The sequence below is a fragment of the Chrysemys picta genome, chromosome 8, assembly GCF_011386835.1.
Source record: "Chrysemys picta bellii isolate R12L10 chromosome 8, ASM1138683v2, whole genome shotgun sequence".
NCBI lineage: Eukaryota > Metazoa > Chordata > Testudines > Emydidae > Chrysemys > Chrysemys picta.
Window position 1 is genome coordinate 62,061,514 of NC_088798.1, and position 22,029 is coordinate 62,083,542.

At 45.4% G+C, this 22,029-nt stretch overlaps 1 protein-coding gene across 5 annotated transcripts in view; it reads left to right on the forward strand.

The window, feature by feature from the left end:
* Nucleotides 1–587: 587 nt before the first annotated feature.
* The window catches only part of PBX1 (PBX homeobox 1), a 245,912-nt gene continuing 224,470 nt past the window's right edge, over nt 588–22,029 (forward strand). Inside the window, exons 1-2 of one of the 5 annotated variants that reach the window (XM_065554577.1) lie at nt 588–1,511; nt 4,422–4,495. In XM_065554577.1, coding sequence (XP_065410649.1) covers nt 1,321–1,511; nt 4,422–4,495 — 265 coding nt within the window. In that variant the 5' untranslated portion in view covers nt 588–1,320. The remainder of the gene's footprint in view (nt 1,512–4,421; nt 4,496–22,029) is intronic. The other 4 variants (XM_065554576.1, XM_065554579.1, XM_008173549.4 and 1 more) reach the window with 4 other exon arrangements.

The following is a 22,029-nucleotide window of genomic DNA, read 5'->3' on the forward strand; positions in this document are numbered from 1 at the left end:
GAAAGGCTGAGAACGTGACCCAACTGTAACCTAAAGGCTCAGAAACTTCAGGAGAATGAAATAACCTGGTGTTTATTTCTTTTGTTTTGTAAAAAAATGCTGTGTTTTTCACCCAGCCCCAGGGTTTCTTGTGGCCTGCCTCCTCATTCTGAAGGTATAGGGCTGCCCAGCCTGCCGAGCGAACCAGGCCCTTTTCCTAAATCACAGCTGGCACCTCCCTGCTACCCAGCGTGCAAACAATGCTTTCGCAAGGACGTGCAAGCGAGTAAACCAGTGGTACGTTGACATGTTTGCAATAAACCTCCTTTTGTTTCTTTTCCCAGGGCTGCAGAGTGGCTGGATTGGGAGCCTTCCCCTCCCCTAGGAAGAGCAAGCACATCGGGGCGGCGGGGGGGAACAGGCCAAGTGCACTTTCTTTTGCAAAGACCCCCTTGCACCTTTAAGGACTGGAGACTTCGGATGGAAGCAGGGCACAGCCCACCTCTGAACCCGGTGATTGACAGGAAGCTGGGGGGTGGGGTGGGGATGTGAGTGTATGTGTCTGAGGAAGGGGTGGGAGGAGCTCGGGCCCTTCCCAGATGGCCAATCAAGGCAGAGGGGTGGGCAGCTTGGCTCTCTTCTCCTGTGGCTTTTTTCTGTGTCAGTTTCAGGAGTCCTGAGCCTGAGCTAAACAAAAGCAGGAGGCAGAGGGGGCTGCTGGAGTTTGCAGAGACAGAGAGAAAAGGGAGGGTATTTTGCTTGCTTTGCTGCTGCTGGGGTGGGGGCAGAGCTCTGGCTTTTGCAAGAAGAAGGGGAGAGGAAAGAAGAAAGAAAGCAAACCAGCCCACCCCCTTTGAGATCGCTCTGGCAGTGGCTGGAGGGGGGTGGGGGAAAGTTTGCCTTGCAACCCTCCTTCGCCCCTGCCTTCCCCAGATCAATGCCTATTTGCAAAAGGATTAAGAGGCAGATTTAAAGGCTGATAGCTCATTTCTGCGATTGCAAAAGGAGCCCGGGACTAAGAAAGCAGCCAGAATCCAGCTCTGATTCCCTCCCCCCCACCTTCCACCAAGTGGCAAGGAGGTTTATTTTTCTTGCTTTTTGGAGTCATCCTCTTCCCCCTCCCCCCCCCCCCCGAGTCCCCTTCCCTCCCCTTCAAGAAGCAACGGGACCCCCCTCCCCCTTTCTCGTTTTGCCCTTTTTTTTTAATTTCCTCCTCCCGAGAAGAAGGATTTGGAGCCAGCGTGAAGGATAAAAAGACTGGTTTCTCCCTAGGAGGCGCGCCGAAGGAGCCGGAGGGAGAAGGAAGGAGAAAAGGGACTGCTGCTGCTGTTAGCTTGGGCGATGGACGATCAACCCAGGTTGATGCATTCCCATGCTGGGGTGGGGATGGCAGGACATCCCGGCCTGTCCCAACACATGCAGGATGGAGCAGGAGGGACAGAGGGCGAGGGAGGCAGGAAACAAGACATTGGAGACATTTTACAGCAGATCATGACCATCACAGATCAGAGTTTGGATGAGGCACAAGCCAGGTGAGGGGGGGGGGGCGCGAAATCTTCTCTTCCTTCTTACACAGTGCTGGGTTTCTTCATTGTGCTTTCTCTGCTTTGAATATTAGCTAGGTTGGGGAAGGGAAGGAACCAGAGCTACAGTAGAAATGTTGATCGCAAATATATATATATTTGGTGATATGATATAGTTACATTATATCTGTCTGCCTGTATCTATCTATTTGAAACCGCTCTCTGATCTCAAGCCGGCCTTCCTCACTTCCATGGCGCCTGGAGTCTAACAGGACAGGAGGGCTAAGTTTTGAACATCATCTTGCTGGGTGGTATCCCAGGAGGAGAAAGTCTCAAGCTAGACTTTATTGCTAAATTATTTGATTTTCATTCCTTTCCTCCCACCTTTCTTGCCCGTGTCTTGGGACGGTTAGGATTTCTACAAAAATTGATTCCTTGCTCTTTTGTGGTTTTGTGTGTGTGTGTAAAAACAAATCACTTTCTTTGTCGCCAGTTATCAGCCCTTTTAGAAAAGCTTTTCTGTGGGATTTTAAAAAGCAGGCCCTTTTCATGAAGGGTGGAGGTGGATATTTGCTTTTATTCATTGAAAAAGTCGTACTCAGATTCTTGTTGGGGTGATGGGATTTAAAAAACAAAAACAAAAAAAACTTGGGCCAGTTTTCTGTGAGTTTACTGTCTAATCCAGATATATGTACAAAAACTACACTCTTTCTCTTCCCCCCCCCTTCATCCCCCGCATTAAGCACCTATGACACTTCTATGTGTTATTGGAACAATGTGTGGATTATGTACATTTCTGGAATAGGATTTGGGGATGGCAGCTGATTCTTCTTCAGCATTTGCGTTGTAGTATTTCATTTTATAGCAGATAATTTTAAAAACACAGTACCCTGCTTTGAATTCCATAGAAGATACACCAAGTGGTGTATCGTCTTTGGACACATTTTAAAATAATGCGCTTTTTGCTAAGGCTACATTTTATGGTTGGGGCAGATGTGCACAGATTTTTTTTATGATGGGATATTAAAAAGAAAAAAAGCAGTAAAAAGCTGCTAACTGGAACATATTCGACTTCACCGCATACAAGCTCAATAGACAGCTTTGAGAAGCTCTAGCCAAACTTAAAAAAATGAAGGCACCGTTATTTTTTTAATATAAAGTTGCCAAAAATTGTCTGGTATAAATTAGAATTTTATTATCTGAAGAAAAGCTTTTAGGTGTGGTATAGTTCTCACTGGCACATATGTTCCACAATGGAACAGATTGCTAGAGAACATTGTTCATGGAAAAACTACATCCCAATAAACTAGCTTGGATCTACTTCCAAAGGGGTGAGGCTTGCTATTATATTTGGTCTCTCTGTCTTCTTAGCCTTAAACCCCAATATCATAGGATACTTTGTTATTGGGCTGATTGTTATAGAAGCAGAGCTTGGTAGCTTTTAGGATGAAGAAATTTCCCACTTCATGCCCAGACAGAGCTGTGGGAGTGGGGGAAATCTTTATCCTGAAAGTTACAGGAATTGTCTGTGTGTGTATTTTCCTGCATGTGTAATTTACATTCAATCAAATTAAAAACAAACAGAACTTTGAGACCTGGATGATGCTCCATGTTTTGCCTTGCTGGGCTACCCACGGCTACTTCCTTACAGGACTTTTTCTTCGGCTCTGAAACCGACTGTATTTTTCAGCACTGCTTGGTTTTCAGTCCTGCGTATGCATCCCATATTAGTTTTTATGAAGTTCCTTTAAAAATGTAAATTGCTAATAGTGTCTGTGTGTGTGAAGCACATACGCGTTGTTTATATACAAATGGCTGTGATCATTTGAGTTCTCTGCTAAGGTGACTGTGGCTTTTCTGGGCTATGCCTTTGAGAGACTTCGTATACCAATCTTTTACCATAAGGCAGGGTGGTGGTGAGGAAAATAATAGTGAATGTTTGCCAGATATTCCCACCACCTTTATATATCATTTCAGTTAGTAAACAACATTCCCAAAATTGATGCCTGATCAGAACAGCCCTTTATACAACCAAGCCCTTTGCAAAGTGATTAGATGGCTAAAAAAATTACATTTGTTTCTTTGCTTAAGTGGGAACCTGATGGGTTTTAAAAGCAACCAGCCAATTAAACAAGCAACTCTCCTGCCTCCCTCAAAAACAATAACCAATCCCTGCCGCCCGAAAAGAAAATTTAAAAAAAATCCACCAAGCAGAAGGTTGTGTGTGTGTGTGTGTGTGTTGTGTTTTTTTTTTTTTTTAATGAGTGTAGTGTCCTAATTGTCAATAATTGAATCTTAACATCAGCAAGCAGGCAGTGTGTACACAAGAAGCATAATGTAAACATGAAAAAATGCATTTCTGTGCCCAGATGTGTATGTTTGCCCCTGGCAGTGCATTTCCATTCTCTTTAACTTGGGTCCTGAAATGCTATAAATTGACAGTTCCAATTGGTGCAACTTTCAAATATTGAGGGGCATCTGCAGGATGAATTGGAACACATGGGTGTATTAAATAGAAAGGAGGGTAGTGTGAGGACGGGGTGAGAGGGAGGGAGACAGATCTCAGTGCTGTGTATTTCATGTCTTCCACATGTTCCTGGCTTTGGCTGTTAATTGCCTGGCTAGGGCTGCTAGATTGTGAATGCCACTTAGCAGCAAATGCCATTTTCAAGTAATTCCTAAATTGGCCTAATTTATGTTATCTGTGTTCGTGGGTAGCCCCTCAAGAATGAAAGATCATCAGTTAAAGTCCTAAAAGTTATTGCATGGTGGCTTCCTGTGCAGTTTTGGCCAAAATGTATATTGTATTTATAGGTATTTAATTGTATTTTCCCCCTCCTTTTGCACATACTAGCCAATTTCAATTTTGAAAGTTGTCTTGAGCTGCCATGGCACCCTAACCTTGCTTCTTTCTTGCAGGAAACATGCTTTAAACTGCCACAGAATGAAGCCGGCCCTTTTTAACGTCTTGTGTGAAATCAAAGAAAAAACAGGTAGGAATGGGGATTCTGACGATCTTATGGGTTTTGTGCCAATTTTGTTTTTCCACTTTAAGGGTATTCCCCTCTCCTCAAAAGTTCTTATTTTTTAATATTATTTCAAAGGGAAAAATGGAATATTTTACACTTCTGGCATTAACATTGCATAGTAGGGTATCTATCGAAGAGGAGAAAATATTAATTAATCTTCACCCATGCAACCTTTGCTGCTTTTAATATGTCAATTCTCTTGTTACATCTTTAAAATATTGCACTGCTATGAAGACTGTTCGGAAAATAGATTTAAAACAAAACAAACAAAAAAACAACAACCCCCTAAGAAGTTGTTTTCACTTTGTCTCTTAAATAAGGATAAAAAGAATAAAAATACACTTCTAAAGTTTTTTTTATTTTATTTTAAATAAAGTTAAAATCCCTGTATATCTACCAGTCACTGACACCAGATAACACACAGAGAAAGTTGTCAAATACCTTTAGTGGAAGCCTATCTATTAGATTGTTGATTACTTTAGGGTACTGTTGTTATATGGCAGGGGGTGTTCTCCTGTAAGGGCGGTAATGACATCACAACACTCATTCTGCTGGTTCCCACTTTTCCAGACCTCCTACCATGCACTAACACACTTATAACACATCCCAGGGGGGCATTTAAATTTTAAAAGCAACAATTAAAAAATAGCAGTCATCAATCAAGGGTGATCTTAAACAACAGATGCTCAGGGAAGGACATTTAGCAACATCCGCCGCCATGTATTTTATTTTTTGCAATTTTTAATTTTATTTTTCCTCCCTCCGAATGGGTAAAATCCTTGTTTACGCCTCCCAGAAAAATGAACTGCATATAGGCAGCCTGATCCAACAGCTTCTTTTTTAACACGCTGCGAGCTACTTGACTTTTTTCCCCCCCCTCCCCTTTTACCAGCAGGACTGTAACAGTCAATAATTCATATCTAAACTATATAAGCAAGGGCATGACATGAATGGAAGTGACAATAAATATGATTGCACGCCCAGTTGATATACATTGATAGTTACACATGGTGGGGGAGAGCAGCTTTCGGAAACCTGAATCTGTGTCTGTTTAAAAAAAATTATATATAATATATATGCCTCATTGTGTTAGCAGCTGATTGAAAATGTGGTTACTTGACTCTTGTAATATATATAATATGACTAAGGAGACCCTTTGTTAAATGTTGTTTGAGCAGCTTGTAACCTAGACAAAGCACCTAGCAGTGGCATTCAACTCTCTGAAGTCCTTAGGGCTGCATTGCCAGTGCCTGACCTTCTTAAGAAGCCTTTCATTATATATTTCCTATAATTTAATGGAGCCTCTATATGGTTCCTATAATGTAATGGACCCTGTGTATATATAAATATTAGAGATGCCTTGGAAATTCTGCAAGTGCCTTTTCTTCCTCTCCTTTTATTTTCTGTTAGCCAAGAAAACGACCTGTCTCTCTCTTCCTCTTATTTCTTTTGTTGACAATGTTGTCTATAAAATGTTGGTGGTTGGCCCAGTCTCTAATCAATATCTGCCCTGGTTTGTAATCAAAGCAGTTGTGAAGTTGTAGGGGATGATTCTTTTTGAATTAGAGCAACTGGAAATATAGCGGGAGAAAAACAACAACCCACACCCCTATCCGCTCTAATATTTGGAGAAGCTGTTGGGCTATACGGAATCGGAGCGAGGTGGGAACATTTGAGTGTCCATAATGAGTGGGTGTGTTAATTCCGATCCCCTAATTAAAATCTAGAGAGACATTAGGTCAAAGTGTGACAGTGCAAACAAAGAGCAGGTGTGGATTGGTACCGTCTCCCTTTAATCATTCTGGCGGATTGCTAGACGGGAGGCTGCTGCGTTAAACAGAATAACTCCCCAAATAGGTAAATTAGGATGGCATTTGAAATTATTTTTTATCAAGTCAGCTATATGTGTATGGAGAATAATTTGCTTTATAAATGAGGGAGGGGGGAAAGAAAAGAAAAATCCATCACACTTGAAATTAAGAAAGGTGCAGGTGGTATCTTTATTATTTTCTTGGACCAAATTCTATAGCTGAGTAGCCGTGGTCCTCCGAAGATGAGTCTCATCCAAAAGGAACACACAGGCCTAGTGCAATCCAAGGTGCAGGTGTGCAAAGGTGAAAGTTGGGCTAAGTTAGATTTCCTCCCCACATCTGAATTTCTGATGTGGAGTCAACGGGGAAGAATCCATTGTCGGATAAAATCCTGACTACTCAAGTGGCTTGTGGTTCTGGTGGGGCGAGTGTGCGAGCGTGTGTGTGTTCCACTCGTCCCATCTCAAGCGTTACAATGTGCGGAAACGGGGATTCGCTTTCAAACAGCTTGATTTAAGTGACTCCAGAGCCTGATGGAGACTTTACCACCAACTCCCGCAACATTCCAGCTAATATTTCATAGCGTTAACGTAGTCTGAGCGAACCCAAAGTGTCCATGAAGTTGTTAGAAAAAGAGGTCATCTTTACTGGTTGGAGTCCCCTTTTGCAAGATGACTCTTCATTTATTTTAAAGGATTTATAGGCATGCTTTTTTTTTTTTTTTTTTTTTTTTAAAAAAGCTTGTTTGCTGGAATCTGTTAGTTTCTTTTGTCTATTTCAGAGCAATGTCTTTTAAAAAGTAGTAAGTGGAGAGATTTGATTTGAGGTTAATGCAGGAAAAATTGTTGCTTAAATGTACACATGATTAGTCTCTGCTAATTTGCAGTGTTTTCCCTTCTTTTTTGGTTGCTTCGTTGGGGGCTAATTGGTAGGACTAGCTTCAAATGGCTAATTGGCTTTTTGGAATAAAATAATAATAAAAATAGAAGCCATCATTGTCTCAAATGCAATTGATTTCCCAGTCAATAGAAATTTAAATAAAAAAAATTGCACTGGCAATTATGAAAAGTTTGCAAGGGTTGGGGGTTCCTGTTTGTGTTTTTAGATGATTCTCTGCCTGAGCAGAATTGCTAAGTAGAGGAATCAGGCAAGGCAAACGCAGACGTGCGGTCCTTGGATAGCAAACTGGAAAATATCTGCTGTCAAAATGCAGCAGCGTCTATTTCAGCTGTGAGCCTTTTCCAACTCCCATCTCGTTTGATGGGGAATGGAGAAGAGAGAGAAGGTGAACACAGGATCTATGATCATTTAATCCGATCGCTCCTCCTTAAACATTAGAAGGGATATTTACTTTTTTGCTTCTTCCGTGGATGTGGGAATGTGAAACACATTCTGTTTAAAAAGACCCTGACTTTTTTTTTTTTTAATTTCTCAATTATTTTTTTCCCTTCTGTGTGTCAAAGTAATTCAGGTATAAAAGGAAAATTAGTACACCCCCAACAGATAAAATTTATTAAGTGGAATATTTATGGACAGCAGTGATTAGCTGTGCAATTGTTGTTAATAGTGGCTTTGGTTTGTTTGGTTGGGTTTTTTTGTTTTTGTTTTTAAATTTTGAACATAGTAGCTACATAAGGCACTTCTTAGCCACCCTTCCCCTATGTATTATCTTCATGAAAGTTAACTCAAATCAGCTCTTTGGAGGAGGTAGAATATTTTATTTATTTTTTTTCCTTAGCACCCCTTTGTTCTCTCTAGCTCTCTGCCTTTCTCTGTGTTCAATTAACACCCCCATCACAGAACTGTAGTCTTTTTTTAATGTCTGCTACTGTATTTCACTTCTGACACCTCCCTTATTATTCTTGCCTGCCATTTCTTTTTAATATAGCAATTACGTTATGGGGTTTCTTTTCTTTTCTCTCCCTCCCCCCCCTTTCATTTCTTTCTTTGAAGCTGGAGGAAAAAAGGAGGGCCAAGCATGTGTTGTATGTAAGTGAATGTTTCCTAGGGTGCATCTTATCTGTGAGAGAATGGCCAAACCAAGGCCTTGTCTGCCCTTTGTAGGGTAGCATGGGGCAGCTTTTTTTCAGCTCTGCTTTTTGACCTTTATGCGTCACTTTAAAACTCTGCCTTCGGTTTCCTGTTCTTCCCTTAAGCTGGGAGTCAGCAGAGGAGCCCAAGGAGCATTAAACACCCACATTAGGATTTCAGTGGCAGTTGTGTACTTAGGGCCTGATCCTGCTTCCACTCCTGTTGACTTCCCTGCAGCGGAATCAGGGTCCTAACTGGTTCAGGCTCCTCTGCAAATCGTTGGTTCCAGCGCTCCGCGGCTCCCCTCCAAAGCAAAGCAGGGTTTAGAATTGTGCTGCCTTTTTTTGTTTTGTTTTTTTTAAAGCGGCTGCTGTTCAAATGCCTTTAGCTGCCCTTTTGAGCTGTACACTGTTCTCCTGGAGACCTTGTGTTGGATCCACAGTTGGCATGTGCCTCGAGATTGGTTTAAGAATATACAACCGGTGGCGGGAGGGGGGGAAGGGAAGAGTGGGGGAGCTTTAGACTTTTCTACCCCAACAAACGCAGCTTGGTGTAGGCCCCTGAAGGTTGCCAGATGCTGGCCGCGAAAGCCTCTTGCAGGACTCTTGATTCAATTAGTTCCAGAAACCTAGCATCTTTAGAGGGAAAGGAAGAAAAATAGGAAATGAAGGAAATAACAACTGCACAGAAGGAAAGGGGTATTCGGTGGGGTGGCATGGAGGGAGTGTTGACTTAATTGGAGACCACGTGCACCTTTGGAAGGGAAAAGTTGGGGGCGTGACAAGGTGTGGGGTGTGAATGATGGGGTATAAACCAGCAGCCCAGACTGGGACTGAAGACAGACGTATGGTAGCTATTGATGGGACCTGCCTAGTGGGGATGACAAGTGCAGCTCTCCACTCAGGTGCAGGTCCCTCTCGTGCTGCCGAAATGTCTGAAAGCTTTAGTTTTAATTGTACTTTCTCTACTGCCGAGAGGAGGGGAGGGTGGGGGTCTGTACAAAGATTTAATGGGGCAGCTAAAGCAGTTAGAACAGAGCAGACGAAATTAGTGTAATCAGAATTGCCGTGGCAGTGTGAAAGGAGGTGGGAGCTGAACGCCTGCGACTGACTCCAGCCCAGCAATGAGGGGGACATTTGTGGCGCTATGGGGTGACAGGGATTTTTGTGTGGCCATGATGCCAAATAAACTTGCCAGTAGCTACGGGGATGGAAGTGCTCCCCCCTGCGTTATCCAGACGGAGCTGAATCGATGCAATCTGATGGCCTTGTTTAACTAGTGTTTAGCTCAGTGTGAGGGGGCCCGACGTGAGGCGAGTCCCCTGGCCGGCTCTGTCTCGCTCGGGGATAGGCTTTGATCAGTCTTAAATCTCTCCCGTCCGTGTCAGGTGGCGTCGGGGTGCTTTGGATTGGGTGGCTGGATCGGAAGATGCGTGGGGATGAGGTGGGATTCCTGCCGGATTAGTCCGGTGCAGGTTCCCAAACTTGTGGCGTTGCCTCGGCAGCATTCATTCCAGAGACGGCCTGCCATCACCCGTGGACTAGATGCCTTGGAGACGGAGTGGTTCATGCTTAGTTAATTTATTCAGGCAAAATATCTCCAGGAACCAGGGGTTGGTTTGTGTGTAAATAACATTTGATCAGAGATCCCTCTCACCTGGATATATTCTGCCCCCCCCCCCCCCAGGTGTGAGGTATTTTCTCAACTCCTTCTCCTGCTCCCTGAGCCCTGTTCATCCAAACCTCTCTTGATGTTTCTGAAATATTTTGGCGAAGACTTTCGTTAGAGGAATAGTTTTTGCATCTTGTGATCTGAACAAGGACTTGGTAGCTGGAAACTCCCATGCTTTAATCCCAGCTCCTGCCACTGACTCCCTCTGTGGCCATGAGGAAAATCTTTTAGGCCCAAATTTTCTAAAGTGACTAGTGATTTTGGGGGGGGGAGGTGCCCCATTTGAGACACCGAAAGGGTTTTCAAAAAGTGCTGAGCATTTGCCCACTGCAAATTGAGCCCCTTCCAGGTATCTCAGAATGGGCATCTAGAATCGCTAGTAACTTTAGATAATGTAGGTTGTAACCGCTCTCTGCCTCAGTTTCCCCACCAGTAAATTCGAGCTAATATTTAGCTGCTTCGTGGGGGGGGGGGGGGGCATGTTTCTGCCTCATGGGGAGAAGGTTTCTAAAGCATATTGGAGAAGCTATATAAGTATTAGGACTGTAAATGGGCTTGTAGTCTGCAGATACAATATCTGTTTTTTGAGGGGAATAGTAACAAAAATAGAGCAATAGAGAAAATGTAAGCTATAAATATAGCGAGTCCTTGAGAGGCACCATCAATGCTGCCTTCGTAAGATTCTGAAGATCCAATGGGAAGACAGGTGCACCAATATTAGTGTTCTGGAAGAGGCAAAGACCACCAGTATTGAGGCAGTGATCATCCCTCAGCAATTCCGCTGGACTGATCACGTTGTTCGGATGCCAGACCATCACCTCCCAAAACAGGTCCTGTTCTCTCAGCTGAAAGAAGGGTACCGTAATGTGGGTGGACAATGGAAGAGTTATAAGGACTTGCTGAAGGACAACCTGAAAAATGTAATATTGACATTCATACCTGGGAGACATTGCCCAGGATTGCTTAAAATGGAGTGAAGTCCTACATGATGGTCCCCTGCATTTTGAACTTGCTCGCCAACAAGCTGAAGAGGACAAGAGGCGCAGGAGGAAGGAGAGCCTGGCTCCCAGTCATGGTCAACAGCCTCCTGCCGAGCCTGAAAACATCTGCCCTCATTGTAATAGAACTTGTGGTTCAAGGATTGGCCTTATTAGCCACCTGAGGACGCATAACTCCCATGGAAGATGATCATACTTGGTAATAAGTGATCGCCCATCATATCAAATATAGAGAAAACTACATTTCACAACTAGGTTGTTCCCCCCCCCCTCCCCCGTCCCAAGGTCATTATTTTACACAGCAATTCGTAGGGAAAACCATGTGGTATTGATTTATACCTTTGTAATTTTGCAGGTTTGGTTATATTGAGATGATGAGGGATGAGAGGAAAGATCTACCAGATCATATTGTCTGCTTCTCCTACCCGCTGATTCAGGGACTAGTGGCTAGAGCTGGGAGTTTGGAAATCTGGGTTCTTTCTTTGCCTCTGCCATGGTCTTCCAGCATAACCTTGGTCATGTTGCTTAACCTCTCCTGATCTGTAAAGTGGGAATACCACCTCCCTGCCTCCCAGAGCTGCTGGGAAGCTGCAGTCGTGAATGTTGTTCAGGGATTTAGAGCTCCTCTGCTAAGACATGTTTCTGAAGTTCACATCATTATTTTTTCTTCCCTTGGCGTTGTAGTGGCTGGAGGTGTTTGAAAGCCTGGTGCCATCTGCAGCATAGTCTATGCGCTGGAGAGGGTGCACCATGTCCACTGCGCGTGAGATTTACATTTCTCGCCTGCCTGCCTTTGCAGAGGAAGGGTGGTCCTGTGGTCAAAGCACTGCAGTGGGTTGAGTGCCCCACTCTGCCCATTGTGACCTCTGGGCCTCTATCTGTAAAATATTTCCTTGTCTCTTTAGATTGTAAGCGTCCCAGGGCAGGGCCTGACTTATCTTGTATACGTACAGTGCTTAGCACAATGGAGCTTTTAGGAGCTACAATAATATAGCAGTTTGTTCAATAAACTATAGTAAAATATAATAATGTTATTTACAGCGCTTTAGATTATTCATTAGAGTAGTTCCTAAAAGCCCCAGCCAAGAGCCAAGTGTGTTGAAGCTGTTGTAAATGCCACGGCCACAGCGCTATGCCTTCGGTCACTTCCCCTCTGCAATCAATAGAAGGGCTACTCGGTGGATCACTGGGTTTCTGTGTAAATTCCTTCCTTTTGGCTCTGAGCAGAGGCTTTCCTGCCTGCAAATGAAAATAACGATTGGAAAAGCAACCCACTCAGGCTGTGTTCTGCACAGCCTCTCTCGCAGGCGTTCCGGCCCCAACTGCTTCGCAAAGTTAAATAACACCAGACAGCGGGCAGCATAGGTATAAATGACAGAAAGCAGTAGTGTGAAGATGCTGAATGCTGAATAAATTAAAGCGTTCAGTTTTCTGGCCGATAACAGAGTGGGAAGCGTACAGGCACAGGGAGTTTGGAGACATTATCTCCTGAGACGGAGAGTTGATGAGAGACTTAGGAAGCTATTTATTGAATAATAACTTTTTGTAAATGAAACCCAAATTAACCAAAGAATTAGTCACTTGCCCTTGTGCTAATAAACCGCTCCCTTCTCCCTCCTTTTTAGCCAGAACAGTATTCTTGTGACCAGTGCACTGGAAGTGGGAAGCTAGTCCTTCAGCAATGCATTATGGGATACAGTTGTTCGGAGGGGATGGGTGGCAGAGGGGAGAGAAACCCCAATCTCCATTTTATGAATGAACGACTCCCGTGGCCTGTGCTGCTCGGCAGTGACAGGATGAGAAAGTTTATTTTCAATTAAAGGATTGCTCCATAAACTAAGGCCATGTCTATGCCTTGCCTGTCTATGCCTTGCCGCTGTAGGGTTTTTCCAGGGCGTTAGCTTTTCGCAGGAAGGTGGATTAACACCACCAATGGAAGAACTCCTCCTGTTGCTGTAGCAAGTGTCTACACTGAAGTGCAACAGAAGGGCAACTGCAATGGAGCCGCTGTAGGGTTTCAAGTGTAGACAAGTCAGCGCCCTGAGCAATGGTAGCTAGGGACTCGTCTACACTTGAAACCCTACGGCAGCTCCGCTGCAGCTGCGCTGCTGTAGCGCTTGGGTGTAGACCCTCGCTACAGCAACTGGAGGGGTTAATCCACTTCCCTGCAAGGCGGTAGCTAGGTTGAAGGAAGAATTCTTCCGCTAACCTAGCACTGTCTACACTGAGGGCTAGGTCAGCTTAATTACGTTGTGCAGGGGTGTGGAGTTTTCACACCCCTGAGCAACGTAGCCGGGTCAACTTAACTTTTGAGTGTCGACCTGTCTAAGGCTGATGGACGCATTCTTCCGTTGACCTAGCTGCATCTACACCAGGGGGTTGTGGGTTTTTCATGCTCCTGAGCTCCAGAGCTATGTCATCCTAAATTTTAAGTGTTGACTAGGCCTAAATCAGAGTGCAGAAGGGCGGAAAAGCCCACTGCTGGCCTTGGTTACAGAACCCAGCAAATGGGCTCCTCTGCTCTGTTCTTTGGTCAGAGTTGTCTGTCACAGGGATCTCTCGCAGGCAACATCCCAGCTGCATGTGTAACTCTTCAGATATGTTTGCCAGAGAGACTGGCCATGTGCTCTGAGGCAGGGACTAACAGATCCTGGATTTTAGTCTCTTCAGTGGGAGGTTCCCATATTCCTGCCCCTCTTTAATTTGGATCATTTCTTCCCATCTTTCCCCATATTCATCTTTTCTGTGCCCTCCCATCTTTCCCATCTGCAGTCACTAACCTGTCTTGCCACCCCTTAATAGCTTTCTTCTGGTCTGGTGAATAGAGCTGGGGGGACAGGGGAAAACCACCGACAGTAATTTAATTGTTTAAAAACCTGACACAGATTTTCTTTCTTTTTTTTTTACATTTTGGTTTTCCTGACAGCAAACATTAGACTAGAAAAGGATCAGGCAGCTTTATGGGGGAGCTGCACAGAGATCTCTGTTGATGGACACTACTTTACCGAGCTGTGTATACCCATGTCTCCATCAGATGAAACCATCTACCTGTGCCTGCAATGTAGAAGTGCAGTACATTGTGCATTGCTCTTGTATATTTTGGGAAATGCCAAAGCAGTCTAGCTGGATATAATATGCTTCAATGTATATTTTGAGGGGGTATCTAAAACATGCATGCAACTTTAATGATCTTTTATTTGTAGAAAAGAGTTTACCTAAAACAACCTTTTGTCACTCTAAACAAAAGGGGCAATTTTTCCCCATTGTTTTAAGGTGAAAAATCAGCTAGTTAAAAAAAAAAAAAAATCCCTATCCGTGTTACTAATAACTATGATAATTAAAATAATTACATTCAGCATTTCATGTCAACTACATTGGAAAAATTATTAAAAATGTAATTTGCATTTCCTCACTGCCGAGGATGCCTTGATTTTTATTTCTTTTTTCCACTCACCATGGGCAGTGAAACTCAGCAGGTCAGTTTTAGGTTCTGTTTTTAGTCAGTTTCACATCTAGGTTCTTCTACCAAAATATTTGCCCTAAACTACCTGACTGCATACCTTAGACACTAGAAGAAGAAAATCTAGTTTCTCTCCTGTTAGATAACATTTCTTATTCTGCAGTGATGCTGATTAGTAAAACGAGCAATGAAAGGTGACCTTCAAAACTATGGTACCTGGTTCCTAAATCTCTTCACTGTTTTTGCTGCCTGATTCCCAATAGCCAGTCTGAGTCCTAGATCCTGCAAAGACATAGGATATGGATCATAAGATATCAGGGTTGGAAGGGACCTCAGGAGGTCATCTAGTCCAACCCCCAACTAAATCTCCAAATGACCCCCTCAAGGATTGAACTCACAACCCTGGGTTTAGCAGGCCAATGCTCAAACCACTGAGCTATCCCTCCCCCCCATAGGCATGTGCTTAATTATATTTGCTGTGAGTAGTCCCCTTCTCATCAAATGTTTTGCGAGGTTGGAGCCTAGAGGGAGACTGTCTGCCTATAATAATCTGAAACATTTATTTTTGTTCTTTCAGAATGAACTTTGAAAAATGCAAGCTCTTTGTGTGTATGTATGTGCATGCAGATATATATATATACACACACACACACACACACAGTTTATGTGGGCTCCTGGTCTGATTCTGCAATGATTTGACAGTACAGTGGAGTGTTAAACGTGATATAATAGTTGGAGCATGCCAATCATGGCATGGATAGACATCTACCAGTTTCACTGCAGTCAAGAACTATACAAGGGGCAGAGTTAAGGTTATGCATTAAAGTGTGAAGTTCCTGACTTGTGAAAACACTAAAATGGCAGAATTATAGATCTTTTAATGTGGCTTTTTTTTTTTTTTGCATTAAGATGTACTTTAGGATATCATGATATGAATGTCTCTGGACAAAATTAGATTTTTCAGCTCAGAAGGGGGATCCATTTTGATCATTGAATCTGATCTCCAGTATAAAACAGGGCATAGAATTTCACCCAGTAATTATTGCATCAGGCCATAACTTCTGGTTGGGCTACAGCATCTCCATAAGAGACGCATCAAGTCCTGGGAAAGACTTCAAGAGCTGGGGAATCTACCACCTCCCTTGGTAAGTTGTCATAAATGTTTAATTACCCCCATTTAGAAATCGGGCCTTTTTCTGGTCTGAATTTGTCTGGCGTCATCTTCCAACTATGATATCCGTGTAATGCTCTTGTCTGCTAAATTAAAGAGCCCTCTACAATCAAAAATCTTTTAAAATTCTAATCTTTGGAGCTAGGGGTCAAATTCCTGCTCAGTTCAGAGGGAATGGGAGCTGCAGTATAAAGGGAAGTGAATTTGCGGCGAATGCATGGGCTATCCCTGGCTGTTGAACCCAGTCAGGAGAGGTTGCCAAAGTGCTGAAGCTGATTGGGGAAATTAAAAATCTGAGGAGCAGTGACTTGATTTACGCACTTGTTAACTGAAGTAATGCAGTTTCTTAAGCTTTATGTATGGAGAGCACCTTGTGGAGTATTTATTCCTTTGGATATGAGTCAGCCTCTTACCTGCTTCAGCCTCAAATTGCTGATGATTTTGAGTGTGTAAGTTGCTTGGGTGCCTACCTTGAAATCTTTTGAAGGGGGCCTGATTTGCAGAGGCTAGGTGGCCAGCCCCTTCTGAAAACTGGGGTGTCAAACTGGGCACCCAAAGTTGTAGGCGCTCTTGGAACACTTGGGCCATTTTAACATATCCAGAGTAAAGATTCAAAAGAGGCATAAAGATAAGTGCATCTCCCTAAGCCAGGATGTTTTGTATGTACAGTGCCCTGCATGGTGGGGCAGATACGGGGGCTGCTGTCTATTGCATGTGATGCTGCTAAGGTGGTGGGGGAATTCTGCACCTGCGGTTGGCCTGAAAGGTCTCCGAGCTTGGTAGCAAATATTTCATTTCCTCACTCTGCGAATACCTGAGCAAACATCCTTCCACTGGTGCAAGAGGCGGGGGCTCCCCTCTGCAACCCACCGGGAGGGTGAACTATTGGAGTGTCTGACAGAGCAGGGCTTCTTCTCTCCCCCCCCCTCCCCCCTTACCCCCCAAGGTCTCCTATTGCTATTTGCAGAACCTGTGGCCTGAGTCAGCTTGGCATTTCCCCAGCTGGCTGGAATTTACTTTCTGCCTGGCAGGACCATTCTATAACATTTGCGCACCTGGGCGGCTTAAGCTTCAAAGCGGGGTGGAGCAGCTGATCCTGCCTCTCTGTGACCCTGATTCCTCCTCATTGGTGGGTGGGAGCCAAGGAAGCAAGCAATGGCTCTGCCTTTCCCTGGGAATTAATAATAGGGGGACGCTTATCTGCTGTTACTGCTCATTGAGATAGCACCTGGGAAAGATCAGGACCCCATTGGGTTAGACGCTGTACAGACAAGTAACAAGATGGTACCTGAGAGCTCACAGTCCAATCTGCTTCCCTTTGCTAAGACTGTCTGGCTGTCCATCTCAGGCAATGTGGTCTAACTCATGGATACTCAGGCCTCTGTGGTTCAGGAGCCAAACTAGCGATCAGTATTACCCAAATGAGCCATATCAGTGTGAATTTCATTGGTTCATTTACTATAGTACTGTACAATCCTATTTAAACAGTATGGCAGGAAATATTTAGTGTGTGTATTTTGCTGTGAGAGTATATAATATTCTCACAGCAAAATGACTGTCCACGTATTATTATTGTATTAACTACAGTTGGTACAGAACATAGTAAAAGCATCCTGATTGGTTAGTAATTCAATCACACTGGTTTAATATCACGTGCGGCAAAGAGCCGCAGGAGACGCATTGAAGAGCCACTCGCAGCTCGCGAGCCTCAGTGTGAGCATCACGGGGCTAGATCAATGCGCATGGGAGTGTAACTCAAGAACTCCTGCCTCTGCAGCGACGGGCCACTGAATGCTTAGGCCCAGATCCACAAAGGTATTTGGGCTCCTAGCTTTCTTTGAGGAGCTGGGCCTTAAGCACTGTATCTGTTTCCCCATCTGTAAAACGGGGCTCATAGTTATTTACCTGCCTCCCGGCGGAGAGGTGTGAGGGTTAATTGGTTAATGAATTTTACAGTACTGTGTGTGTGCAAGAAGGCCCTGTAGAAATGCCCTTCTGCTCTCACTCTCCTGCCTGTCCTACCCCTGTCTGGAAGAAGTTGGGCTGCTTTCTGAGCCCCTGTCATTAGACTGCCTGACTGTGAGGCTCTGGGCAATGGGTCTTTGGCTGTAGGGCACCAGGGATCAGGAGGAGGATTGCTGGTTTCTAACCCTCCCAGACACTAGCTGTTTCTTCTGTCTGTCACACAGGGTAGCCATTCTGGATAGAGGGATTATAATGCCCGGTCTGTGAGGCCTGGCTCTGCTTCCCAGCTGTCTCCTGCCTCCCCTGGCTGATGTTTCTCTGCTTGCGCCGCCTCCCTTCAACCAGAGCAGATGCAGGAGATGGAAGCTCCAGCTCACTGCGAGCCAGCCTGTGCGCACTGACCGTGGCCCGCCGGCAGGACATGCGTTGTGTGCTCCTGTGCAGCAGAATGGCCGGACCAGTGGCTACCTTCAGATCTGCAAAGCCAGTGTTTGCTGGGGGTGAGGCACAAAGAGGGGCCTCCCCCGGGAAGGATCCATGCTATAGACGGGGTGGGAAAAGGATTGCAACAGGGCAGGTCCTGCACCTGGCGATCCTAGCTCTGTAAGGCCTATGCTGGCTCGCTGCTCCCTCCTCCCAGGGACCCCTTCCCGTTCTCTCCAAAGAAAAAGCTGGAGTGGAGCCCCATCCCCTCTGCCACCAGCCTCTTCTGCTGCTTTAGAGACTTGTTTGGGTTCCCAAGGAAGGGGAAGGAGACAGATTCAGAGCTGCAGCAAGGGGAGACCTTTTCTGTCCCTGGAAAGGAGGTAAAAGTTGGTGGCACTCTAAAGAGATGTCCATCAGGAGCTATGTCTTCCTATGGAGGACCCCAGAGCTGTAGTCTCGCTGACCCCCCCTCAGCCCCTTCTCTCATTCTCCTGACCTTCTGGGGCGTGTCTGGAGACCTTCAGCCTCAAACTGTCCTCTCTGACAGGGCCCAACTTCCTAGAAGGGGACCCCACTGCCACCGATCGCAGCCTTAATAGGTGGGGTGTCCGCTCCTCTTCCAGGTCAGTCCAGGGGGCTTGTTCTGCATACTAGAACCCAGGGTGGTTGGGCTTGCGCTGTCTGTAACGCTCCATCTGGTGGGATGACAGAGCAGTGATAGGTCACCATGGGGGAACCGGGCCGTCATCCTTTATCACTGGCCCGGAGAAAATGGTCATGCTGAAGCCCTACATGTCTGTAGCCATGTGGACTGGCTCAGACATGTCCAGATCCACTCTGTCAAAGGGAAGCACCACAAGCAAGTTTTTTGGTGAATAGAGACCGGGATTTAGGTCCAGAGACACTGGCCATCCACCCTCTTGCTGCATCACACCCTGCATTTGGAAGCTGTGTCCTGGAAGCGTTTGCGAAAACCTTATGTCTGCCCTCCCTCTCACCTGGAAAGCACAGGAAGGTTGAGGCATAGGAGTGATGAGGACCCTGGAGTGGCTCAGGTGGGCCTGGTTCTGCTTTTCAGTCCTTCCAAACAGATGCAACCCCCTGAGCTACAGTCCATTGCTGCCCCCCACTCTCCCGTGCTCAAGCCATGGCTTCAGCAGACAGTTCTGGGACTGCCTGAGGGGTTTCAGTGATGAGAATTCTCCTGTGCTTCCGTAGAATATCAGGGTTGAAAGGAACCTCAGGAGGTCATCAAGTCCAACCCCCTGCTCAAAGCAGGACCAGTCCCCAACTAAAACAAACATCATCCATGTACTCCTGGATTTTTGGTCTGTCTTCTCCACCTCGTGTACACTGGGGAATTCCAGGCCAGGGAACCTTACATCTGTACATGGTCATTTGTTTGCAATGATGATTTAAAAATAAATAACTAAACCACCCTGCAAACCTTGATGGGGTCTCACCAACACAGTTTCTGTCTAGGGAAGTGGTGTCTTGCTAATCTATTAGAATTCTTTGTGTGTCAATGAAGTCGGGGATAATGTAGAACCAGCTGGCTTAATGTATTTAGACTTTGAAAGGGCCTTTGATGACAAAGTCCCTCCATTAAAGGCTACTGAAAAAACAAAGCGGTCATGGGGTGGGAGGCCAAGATTTGTCCTGGATAAAAAAACTGCGTAAGAGATAGGAAACTGAGTGGGAATAAGTGGCTGATTTTCATTGTGGCAGAAGGTTAACAGTGAGTGTCGTAAAGTCCCATGTGTAATAGATTAATGATTTGGAATGGGGATGATGAGCAGTGAGGGAGCAAAATTTTGCAGATAACACAAAGTTATTTAGCTTAGTCAAATCTAGAGAGGACTGTTATTTCCAATGGCAGGTGATGAGACAGTAGATGGGGAGGGCTCTGAGTGACTACAGAGAATTCTTTTCCAGGTGTCTGGCTGGGGGTTCTTGCCCACATGCGCAAGGTCTAACTGATCGCCATATTTGGGGTCAGGAAGGAAATTTTCCCCTGGGTCAGATTGGCAGAGATCCTGGAGTTTTTTCACCTTCCTCTGCAGCATGGGATACGAGTCACTTGCTGGTTTGAACTAGAATATATGGTGGGAAATCTGTAAACATGGTTTGAGGACTTCAGTAACTCAGCCAGAGGTTAGGGGTTTGTACAGGAATGGGTGGGTGAGGTTCTATAGCCTGCAACATGTAGGAGGCCAGACTAGATGATCATGATGTTCCCTTCTGACCTTAAAGTTTATAAGTCTGTGTTGAGAGCTTCACAGGGGCTTAAGCTAAGTGAATGGGTAACATGATGGCAGATGAAGTTCAATGTTGATCACTACAATGTGATGTAGGTTGGAGGGCAAAATTTGAACTACTCTTACCTCTTACAAGCTTCTAAATAAACTGCATTAGCTGGGCGTCCTTGTGGCCAGGTCAATGAAGACTTCTGCTCAGTGTGCAGCTGCAGTCAAAAAAGCCAGCAGGATATTAGGAAGCATTAGGAAAACAAAACAGATGTCCTTATATAAATTGGTAGTATGCCCTTATCTAGAACATTGTCTGCAGTAGTGATCACCACCTCTCAAAAAGGATATTGCAGAATTAGAGGGAAGTTCAGAGAAGGGTGACAAAAATGAAGCCAGACTGGGATTTTTTATATTAGAAAGGAGATGAATAAATCTCTAAAATGAGGAGTATAAAAAAGGTACACTTGGGAGAACAGAAGCTCTTGATCTCCTAACACAAGCAGCAGGGGGTGTTCAATGAAATTGGAAGGTGGCGAATTTAAAACTGATGATGATGAGATTTTTTTCCCCAGACAATGCATAAGACGGTGGAACTCACTGCCACATGATGCCATTAACACCAAGAACTTAGCAAGCTTCAAAAAGGATTGGACATTTTGTATTGATAGCAAGAATAGCTGGAGTTAGTGATTAAAAATGAGAATCAGAGGGAATACAAAACCTCATGCTTCAGGTTTTACACCAATGTATGACTAGTAGGGATTAGGATGAGACATTAATGAGGGAGCAGTTCACCCCACATCTGCCTATTGGGATGTTTCTGCACCTTCCTCTGGAGCATCTGGTGCTGGCCACTGCCCCAAAAAGGATGCTGGGCTAGAGGGACCTCAGGTCTGGTCCAATCTGCCAGATCCTCTTAACCTATTACCTTCTTATCATGGGGAAATGGGCTAAGTGACTTGCTAAAGGTCTTTCTGGAGGTCTGTGGCAACCTGCATCTAGAACTCACATCTCTTGATTCCTAATGTAAGACCTTAGCACAGGGGTGGGCAAACTTTTTGGTCCGAAGGCCACATCTGGGTATGGAAATTGTATGGCACACCATGAATGCTCACAAAATTAAGGATTGGGGTGCGGGCTCTGGGGTGGGGCCAGAAATGAGGAGTTCAGGGTGCGGGAGGGTGCTCTGGGCTGGGACTAAGAGGTTTGAAGGGCGGGAGGGGGATCAGGGCTGAGGTGTGGGAGGGGGTCGGGGTGCAGACTCCGGGAGGCGTTTATTTCAAGCAGCTCCCAGAAGCAGAAGCATGTCCCCCTTCCGGTTCCTGCATGGCCAGGTGGCTCTGCGTGCTGACCTGTCTGCAGGCGCCGTCCCGGCGGCTCCCATTGGTCGTGGTTCCCGGCCAATGAGAGCTGTGAGGGCAGCGTGTGGAGCCCCCTGGCGGCCCCTATGTGTAAGAGCTGGAGCGGGGACATGCTGCTGCTTCCGGGAGCCGCCCGGAGTGGGGCAAGCCCCTGACCCCGTTCCCCAGTTGGCGCACCGGAGTGGGACAAACCCCGGACACCGCTCCCCAGCTTGAGGGCCGGATTAAAATGTCTGGAGGACCGGGTGCGGCCCCCAGGCTGTAGTTTGCCCACTCCTGCCTTAGCACATGACTCTCAGCTCTCCAGGGCAGTATTACTTGGATCTGGGGTTTTCGTTTAGGCGCTTCTTTCTCT